The sequence below is a fragment of the Pterocles gutturalis genome, unplaced genomic scaffold (assembly GCF_000699245.1).
Source record: "Pterocles gutturalis isolate BGI_N339 unplaced genomic scaffold, ASM69924v1 scaffold36329, whole genome shotgun sequence".
NCBI classification, from domain to species: Eukaryota; Metazoa; Chordata; class Aves; order Pterocliformes; family Pteroclidae; genus Pterocles; species Pterocles gutturalis.
Genome location: NW_010129378.1, coordinates 1 through 9,690, shown reverse-complemented (window position 1 = coordinate 9,690; position 9,690 = coordinate 1). Strand labels below are relative to the sequence as shown.

Here is a 9,690-nt window from a genome sequence, read left to right as displayed (position 1 = left end):
ATTCTGTGATTCTGTGAGTGAGGGATGTTTCCTGCCTTCCCAGTTTTCTGGTTCCCCTTCTAGTCTTGGTCTTGTTCTGAGTCCCCACATGTGAGCGTAATTCCAAATGTTACATCTGCCTGTAGGTGCTTGGAGGATTTGACCGTGTCTTGCTTGATGCTCCTTGTAGCGGAACAGGTGTCATTTCCAAGGATCCTGCTGTCAAAACCAACAAGGTGAGTGACGAGTGGAGTCCTTGAGATGAGGACTCAAGTATGAGTCATGAGAGGAAGGACTTTGGGGCAGTTTTGTTCTTGACAGATGCCTGCAGTAGGGTCACTAATTTTTTTGTTTTCTTTCCTATAATGTATGTTGCTCCAGAGCTAGGTTTTTTTGGGAAGATTCCAGAGTCTTCTGTATTGTATTGCTTTGCTTTCCTGTCATCCCTCCATCCATAATAGAGGCTTGGGGTGCTTTCCTGTGCCTCTGGCATCCTAACCTATCCTTCTCTTTCAGGATGAGAAAGATATCCTGCGCTGTGCTCACCTGCAGAAGGAACTGATTCTTAGTGCCATAGATTCAGTCAATGCTGCTTCAGAGACAGGGGGCTACATTGTCTACTGCACTTGCTCTATCATGGTAAGTCCCTTCCAGGCTCTGCTGTGGTCTTCTCCTACTCGGGGGACTGGTGAGCTTTGGATCCTAGTGCTTAGTCTCTGGCAGGTGGAGGAGAATGAGTGGGTTGTGGATTATGCCCTGAAGAAGCGCAATGTTCGTTTGGTGGCCACAGGCCTGGACTTTGGCAAGGAAGGCTTCACCAGGTGCGTGCCATGTCACAAGCTGCACAGGTGACTGTTCCTTGGTGGCCAGATTTGAGCAGAGGTATTCTATCACTTCTCATCCTCTTCCAGGTTCAAGGACCGTCGCTTCCACCCCTCCCTCAAGTCTACGCGGCGTTTCTATCCCCACACGCACAATATGGATGGGTTTTTCATTGCTAAGTTCAAGAAATTCTCTAATGCCATCCCTCAGGCACAAAAAGGTAATCTAGCGCTGGAGCTCAGCTGAGCTTCCTGGGCCTGCTCTCACAGGCTGCTTCCCCTGCAGAAGCCACGTGAGTTCTTCTTACAGCACCTTTCTCTTTTCTTTCAGATGAAGAACCTGCTGTGGAAGCAGCAACTCCATCTGCAGTCCCTGATACTATTATGGAGCCTCAGCCCAAAAAGAAGAAACTTGAGGGATCAAAAGTTAATAAAGAGCAGAAGCCACCACAGCCTGCTTTGAAGAAGAGACATTCATTGCAGGGACAGAGGAGACCCTTGAAGGCTGGCCAGCCTTCTCCCAAAGTGATGCGTCCTCAAGGCCCTGTGAGGAAGAAGCACAGAGTGAAACCTAATGGACAGTGAGAGGGACTGCTTTTTCAGGTGTTGGTCCCCCTCCTTGGAGAGCAAAGACTTAGGGCTGCTGCAGCTATGCATGTACCACCTTGTCTTTCCTGCTCTGTGCAGATAATCTCTGCAGCACTGAGCGCCTGGGACAGCTTATAGCCCTGTTTGCTCCTTTCTCTCTGCCTCAAGGACTGATACGCTGACCCAATAAAAGTTTTATACTCTTGTTCAAGTCTTGTCCTTTTCCCTTGAACATGGAATATAGTATTCAGCCTTGTCACCTTACTGCTCTGCAACAGAAACACCTTCCACTCCCATCTCATGTTCTGGGATTTCTGGTGTCTGTTCTTACACCCTGCAACACGGATGTTTGTGAAGAAGCAGCGGGAGCTGAAATCCTAGCTGCCTGGATGAAGGCTGTATTGCATGGTACCTGTCAGCAGTGTGCTTTGGCAGGGCAGGACTGGAGCTCCTAGGCCAGTGGTCCTGTGCTGGTCCCTGGTTTCCTGTTGTCCCTGTGTGCTAATCCAGTTCACTGTTGTGATTATCCCCATTTCACCCTTGTGCTGGTCCCTAGCAGTGTCTTGATTCTTGGCTTCCCAGACTGCAGCAGGGATTGCTGCTGGTCCTGGAGCTGTATAATTAATCACCTTCTTTGTTTTTGCCTTTTTGTTCACTTCTTAGATGTGGTTGCTTCTCCTGGAGATGTAACAAACAGTGATCTGGGCTGTTTCTATCAGTTTACATCCTTTTCCCTTGTCAGTGTGAGCTGATAACTCTCTCTTCTTTGGGTCTGCTCTCCAGTGAACAAATTGTTTTCTAGAGACCATTAATAAGCTTTCTACTGAGAGTGCTCTCCAGCTTCCCTTCCGCTACAGTGTGCATGGAATGGGGTATGTAACAAACCTGAGGCATAACTCCTCCCTCGAGTTGTCTTGCTAGCTCAGCTCAGGCTGTGCCTTGATTTGTTTTCCTTGCCAACCTTTGGGTTCATGGGAGAACTTGATGTGCTGTTCCAGTGTTTGGTGTTAAGGACAGCTGAATGCAGCGGTCTGTAGGATCTAGGGAATCCTTTCTGTCCTGGTCTGCAATGTGTGAGACTGCTGCTTTCCTCCGTTACCAGGTTCAGCAAGTGGCAAGGCTGAGTGTGAACTCCAGAAACTCCTACAGCCACATGCACACACACTATAGATGCAACCAGACACAGACCAGTTAGCAGAAACCGAAGAAAAGTGCTGTGGCGGGTGCCCAGGAAAACACAAACGGCACTTGTAAAATGTGAATGGCAAAAAAGGCCTAATCCTGTTCTTACTCTCTGGCCCATCAAGTCTGGAGCTTGCGCACAGATCATGTGCGTGCACTTTCTTAGACCACTGGTAGGTGGTCCTCAGACTTGGGGTCTGTCTGGTATCTGGTTCTTGGTCCTTTTATCCTAATGAGGGGCTAGTCCAGCTTGCAGTTTGCTATCAGATCACAAATGCGCATGCATGCAGAGGAACCAGCTCGGATTAGTTTAATACAAAGCCGGGACAGATGGTGGTAATCAGGTGCAGGGCTCAGCCAGATAAGGACACTGACCAGCAGCCGGTCTCTGAGTGTCTGGCTCCTATTTATTCCTCCTCTCCATTTCTCCTGCTTGTTTCTCCCTGATCTAGCTTGATGTCTCCCTTTCCTCTCCTTCCATCCTTACTCTAAATGTCCCATAGTAAGCTTTGCTCCCATAATCTTTAAAACGTTGCATGATAAACTTTAGACAGTCCCACAATTCCCCTCAAACACCCCATAATAAATTTGCTCTTTCCCGTGAAGCCCATGATAGTTTTGCTTTCTTATCCGTTGTGAAGTTTCTGGCTAAAGCTCTTACACATTGCACTTGAGTAGTTCCTGGTATGGTTCAATCTGCCAGTGTCTCAGGAATCCTGGTCTTTGTTACAGCCTCTGTTATGTTCTGCTTTTTAGGGCTTGTGTTTAATTTCTTATAGCTGTTTTGGGTTTTTGTTTTACTTTTCTTTTTTTTTGTGTGTTGAATAGCCATTAATCAAATATCCCTATATTTGAAAATTACTTTTCCCCCATGCTTCCCAGTGAATCAGGGCAGGGAGGAGCCTCTTAACGTCACCATCTCACTCCAGGCATGTGTGGTGAGGTCTCTGGATTGCCTGACATACAGGACCTGAGGGAAGTTCTCTTGGGTCTTTCAGAAAAATTAAATAAATGCTAGGTGCTATTAGGAAAGGAATTATTAGATAGCAAAATGGCAAAAATTATTGCTTCCCTGTATGAAATTACCGCCCTGTACGTGCACTTCAGTACTGCACTTCTAGTGTCCTCCACCTGAAAAAGGATTGTAAAACTGGGAAATGTTTAGGAAAGACAAATGCATCTTAAGTTACGGAATGGTTCTGTGAGAGGAACAGCTGGAGTCTAGGCCTCTTTAAGCTTGGAAAAGAGACCGGGGGAAAGAAGTGATACAACAGTGTATAAAATTGTTAGTGGCATGGAGGAGATGAACAGGGGACAACTGCTTGCTCTTTTCCAATAAACACAAAAACCCAAAACCCTAGGACCCATCAAACGCACCGAAGGTGTAGGTAGCTGTGAAACTCCTTTCTGCAGGGTATGGTGGATGCTAGAAATTTACACAAGTTGAAAACCCAGCTGTTTGCACAAGGGAAAAGTGTTCTTTGTAAGGGCTGGTAAACACAACTGTCACAAGATCTATGAGCTGTGAACTGCAAGAAGCTGGGAGAGCACACTGAGGAGGGATGACTGCTCATTTCTCCTGGTCACAAACCCCCCTGTCCTCCTCCTGCTCTAGAAACTGATTCCTGAGCGTAGATGGACCATTGGTCTGATCCAGCTTAGTGGCTCTTGTGTCCCTGGGAGGTGGTCCCACTGTTCCCCTGCTGCTTAGTGCTCGCGAGGTGAGTCCTGAGCTCTGCCGAGCACCTCAGTTCCCTCAGCTGGGTCCAACATGTACGGGGCTGGCCTTGCTCGTGGCAACACCAGCTTCCAGGTAGGCTGAGCCCTGCCTCTGCTCCTCCTGCCTTATTTATTTTCCAGTTCTAGCAGATCTCCCCAGGAGTGATGAAATGCAGGATTTCAGCAGAAATCTCAAAACTGGAGTCATATGGTAATCTAGCTATAGCGTGACTTGTATCTAGAAGGGTGTTTACCTCTGGAAAGCCATGAGCCAGTCCTTTCAGGAGCAATGCTAACCTGTCACGCTTTGCTGCTGCTGCTGCTTATTGAGGGTCCTATATAGCATATAGTCTCTGCTTGATAACCAGTTTATCTTGATAACCCCAGCAGCAGGGATAGAAGGTTCTTGGTTGGGATCCCAATGTAACCATCTGGTTTCTAGTAGATCTCCAAATTATGTCGGTGCCTTCTGAATAGATACTGCTTTAACCATGTCAATAAAACCTCTCTGACTGAGCATTGTTCCACTCACCTTGGTTGCCTGCAAATCTTTTGTTATATCTGGGGAGAGATAGAGGAAACCTTCAGCTCTCTTTGGTGGTTTGCTTCCCATCTGCTGTTTATTTCAGCCGTTGCAGTTATCACTGCTCAGAGAGATAATGTTGAGCATGATGTTGAAGCGCTGCCATTGAGCTTTGGAGGCAGTACTGGGGATGCAGCAGCTGGGGATGAAGGTTGGTGGCTTCCCTCTGCCCTCTGGTATGAGGCTGCTGTCACAGCAGACTTCTGTTTGCAGCTGCCTTCTTACTCTGGGAATCTTTTGTTACCTGAAAGCTGTGATTTTTGGAAAATGTGACTACTAGAGCAGCTTTCAGTATCTTCCTTTAATGTCTTTGAATATCTGAAAGCTACTGATAACATTGCTTGCGAGAGCTGAGGCAGAGCAAGGGTTGAAAGCAGATGCAAGGAGTAAAAATGCTGTCAAAAATTAAAAGCTGGTTGAAATTGGTGTAATGTGTCATGATACCTGTTCCACTGTGCTGTGCACGGTTGTTACTGGGGTGGAATTTAATGACTTGGAGGAAAAAAAGGGTCAGCGGTTCTGTAATAGAGTTGCCACATGGTGTGAAGTTATTTTAGGCTAAACGAGGCCACAAGCATGCAAAACAAACCTGGTGCATGGAAGAGGTGAGGTTCTGTGATAATGACTGCCAGTGCAGTGGGAGAAATATCACACACCTTGTAAGATCTTGAATTCAGAGGGGATTCTTCAAACCTTTCTCCCCGAACGGAGAGGAATGAGTCTCTCAGAGAAGTCTTATCAGGATGCAATTAAGACAGCCAGCTGGTAGCTCCTGCCTGCCAGGCTCTGGAGTGCTGCCAGCTCACCTCTGCAAACCGGGAGGGAGAGGTAGAGTGCTGCGCTGCACTGCTGCACCCTTGCCATCACGGAAGAAGGAAACCGAATACTTGTGGGGACAACAGTGCATAATGAAAAGAAAAGAGATTCCAGTAGCAATGCAGGTCCGTCACTAATTCCAGTGATGTCATATGCTGCAATGTCTGTTCTGCACTGGGTCGGCAGCCTCCGGTTGCATTGTCTCATGTTAGGCTCTATTCAGAGGAAGGGACTGAAATACTGCACTGCACGTTTCAGGGACTTGGGTATAAAATTTAGCTCCTTTAGTAAATGCTCTGTTGCACATAACCCCATAGATATATACACTTTTATAGGGGCTGAACCCACATCTGACCAAGTTCACATCAGTAGGTTTTGCTCCCCCGAGCTGTCCGTTCCTGCTAGGGAGGATGTGGAGAGCCCCCAAAGAGGATGTCTGCAAGTCCCACCTGCCTGATATACTCAATGGGGAATTGCTGGGATGAGTAAGGTCAGCTAGGTCCCCGGCTCTGAGCTGTAGTATCTAGAACTGCCTTTGCATGCAAGACCTGGACACAAAACTCCCTCCTGGACTGGTGTTTGGGGTTTCTTTTAAAGAAAATCCATTCCCTCCTTTGCTGTTAGACAGGGACATTTCTGTGTGTCCGTCAGTGTGGTGATTGCCTTGCCTCTGTGGGCAGCTGCTCCCCTATGCCAATTTCTCCCTGTTCACACCCAAATCTAGGCAGCCAGCTTTGGGCTGCTGGCTTTGCTAGGCAGCAAGATGCCCAAAAGTTGTGTGTTCATTGCAGCACCTGTCTCTGGTTGTGGATAGAAGCAATTTTAGGAGTTGGTTATAGTGAAGGATCCTGGAAGTTGGAAGACTTGGAGAGTTTACACTGAAATGTTCCAGCAGTGTGGTGCAAGGGAGAAAGTAGTGCTGGGATTCTTAGAGGGAAGGAGAGCAGGGAGGTGGGGTATACACACACTAATGTGACCTATGCCTTGAAAAAGGAGCCTCGAGGAAAGCTGTGGAGCTAATCTGAATAGGTTTCATCTATGAAGCACCTTTGCAAGGAGGATGCGTTAGCTAGTAAAAAGGTTCTCTGATCTGGGAGAGGGGGAGCATCTCAAACTGGCAATGGATGTTAAAGCTAGGCAAATTCAAATAAAAGGCAAAGCAAGGTGCATGATTTTTAATAGGTGGTGAGCCATGGAGGGAATTTATCTTGCATTGCCTGTGAAGGGTAATAGTGGAGGATCAATCTCTTTTTATCATGCTGTCAGCAACTAGAGACACAGTCCCGCATGAGTACCTTGTCTTGAGCTACAGAAATTTGCACTATGTGTTTTGCATGGGGTCAGAAAATGTGGTGCTTCTTTCTTGGCCTTAAAATCTGCAGAAGTAAGATAAATATCAGCATGTCTGTGAGTAAGTGCTACTGGTACAACTTTAAAAATTGGCTACATGTACAACTTTGCTACGTAGGCTACAGGTACAACTTTAAAAGCTGCAGTGGGGTGTAGTGAGCAGCCCTGCATGTCAGCAGGTGAGGTCCAGCAGTGCCACTGTTGAGCCTGAGCTGATGAACTCAGGGCAGGAGCTATCGGAGGGTCTGGAGAAGTGACAGGGGTTTTGGTGAACTGAGAAGGGAAGATGAGGAGGAGGAGCTGTTGTGCTGGGGTGAGGTTGAGACCCAGCAGGGGAATGTTGTTGTCCCCTGGGTAGCAGGATTGTCTCTAGGCTCTGGGCTTCCTCAGAAGTAACTAGAAGAGGATGGCCCTTTGACCCACTCCCCAGCCTTCTTCTGTGTCAGGAGGAATCCCTTATCCCAGCAAGTATCCTGAGCAAGGGAAGCTAGGAAAAAAAAGAGGCTCCACACTGCCCTGTCCTCTCCAAGAGACAGCAGGAGTGTTGGTGGGAAGAGACACTGGAGGTCTGTAGACCAGCCCCCCGCTGTAAGCAGGACTGTCCCAGCACTAGGTCACATCGCTGTGGCTTTGAATAGCTGCTCCCTGAGAATCACCAAGGAGGGAGATCCCACCACCTGCTCCAGCGCTGTGCTGGCCTCCTGGCAAAAAAGCTTTTCCTGATGGATGGCAATGCCTTCCTCCACTGGCAGTTCATTAATCATCTCCACTTGCCAGGTTTCCCCAGCAGGACACAAGCAGGCCAAGCAGAGCTTAGGAAAGCGCTTGCTGTATGGTTTGAGGTGTTGCTCTTGCCTGTGCTCCCTGCTGGCTGCATGCAGCAGCAGATCACCCTGCTGCCTGACCCTTCCCACCTGGCTTCAACTGGAGGGGATTGCAAATGGGGTAGTTTTACCTATGGGGGGAGTGGGTAAAATTGGGGGTATACAAGGCGGGGGGATGCTGTCAGAAAAAATGAGATGCTGTGCATGCAGGCAGGCTGCAGCGAGGGGAGTAAGTGAAGCGACACAGCAGCAGGCAGGAGCGAGTCAGCGATGGTTTCCTGGCCATGTGCTGGGAGGTCTCTGACCTGGAGCTGTAGCTTTAAAACAAGCTCCTTGACTGGGATGCCTTTTGCCCATCTGTCCTTCCCTTTACCCTGGCTGTTTATGTGGCAGTATTGCTGCTGGGCACATGGCTCTGTACTGGCTACTGTTGCAGTGAGGGTTTTTGGAATGCAGGGATCTCCTGCACCCCTCCACACGGAAAGTCATCCTGCCTTCCTCTGCCTTGATAAAAGCACCGCTTGCCGTGGCTCAGCCTCTCTGGTCAGAAGCAGAGCAAGGGAATGGCCATTGGAGAAGAGGGCAAATGTTAAAAAGTAGTTAACAGAAGGAGAAGGAAAGAATTTCCCACCCTAAGCCCATATGGGAGGGTCTGATGTCCAGTTATGACATCTAGCAGTTGCAGGTATGCCAGGGAGGATGCAACCAGGTTACTGATGGGAGAGGAAGTGTTATAAATGCAAATGAGGGCTGCTGTGAGAGGAGCCCAGAGTCAGCGGCAGGACAGGGGAGACAGGCAGGTCACGGGACAAAACTGATGCTGGACACAGCAAGTCAGAAGAGGGGAACAAATTTTATTCGGTCTGCTCCCAGGCAAGGAAGGCAGAAGAGTAATGGAGGGGTGGAAGAGGCCTGGAGGCTCTGGAGAAGTACCAGTGAAAATGCAACAGGCAGACTCCCAGTCCAGATTAGCAAAACTGGCCATCCTCAGCCAGTCTGGGAAGTTTCTGACAGTGTGGATTGAGACATACCCCAGATCCCAAGGCCTGCAGCACACTACCCAACTGGAACCTGCCTGCCTATTGCCACAGAGTCCAATGTAGTGCAGTGCTGGGCATCTCCTTTAATTCAACCCTGTTGCTTGGCCATCCCTTGCTGACGGCTCAGCTGAGATCTCGGAGGCCAGTTTGTGCAAGTGCCACGCTCAGCTGCACAGAGGAAGTCCTGGGGAAACAGGCCATGAGCACACAGACAGCAAGGTAACACAGGTGTTCACATGCATGAACATTCCTGTATTGATCGATTTGTGCACAGTTTCTTCCCACCAGGTAACAGGACTAAGGGACCATGCCAGTGCCTTCAGCAGCACTGCTCTGGGGTTGCAGCTGGAGCTGGGGGATGGAGGGAAGAGACTGTAAGGAAAAGACCTAAAGAAGGCTAAAATAGGGGGGTAGGAAACAAGACATGAAGTCGCTTTGGGAACAACGAAGGAGAACACCAGTCGCAATCGCAGCATGATATTTGAGAGGCTGCTGCCTTCACACAACCTCCTCTGCCCTGGCTCGGCATTGTCTGGCAGCAGCTCTCCGAAGGCAGGCTGCTGATGGAGCAGAGGAAAGGCTGCCTTTGGAGTGAGGATAACGGGGGAGCAGGGCTTGGGGGTGCGGAGGGGAAGTTATGTCGTTTTTAAGGCAGCCAGCACTGGGGAAAGCACTAAAGGTTATGCAAAAATAATAATAATTAAAAAAATAAGAAAGCACAGGCACACAGGGTTGGTGCTGGGTTGATGACGGCAATGGGTGCCCGGCGGGACTTCAGCTTGCGGTGC

At 48.8% G+C, this 9,690-nt stretch overlaps 1 protein-coding gene across 1 annotated transcript; it reads left to right on the top strand.

The window, feature by feature from the left end:
* Positions 1–125: 125 nt before the first annotated feature.
* On the top strand, positions 126–1,385 carry LOC104466498 (probable 28S rRNA (cytosine(4447)-C(5))-methyltransferase; the record flags this gene model as incomplete). Its single annotated transcript, XM_010079929.1, has 5 exons — positions 126–215; positions 496–618; positions 703–800; positions 891–1,021; positions 1,132–1,385. Coding segments are annotated over 5 exons (696 nt in total), but the record flags the coding sequence as incomplete, so codon positions are not given.
* Between the last annotated feature and the right edge of the window lie 8,305 nt (positions 1,386–9,690).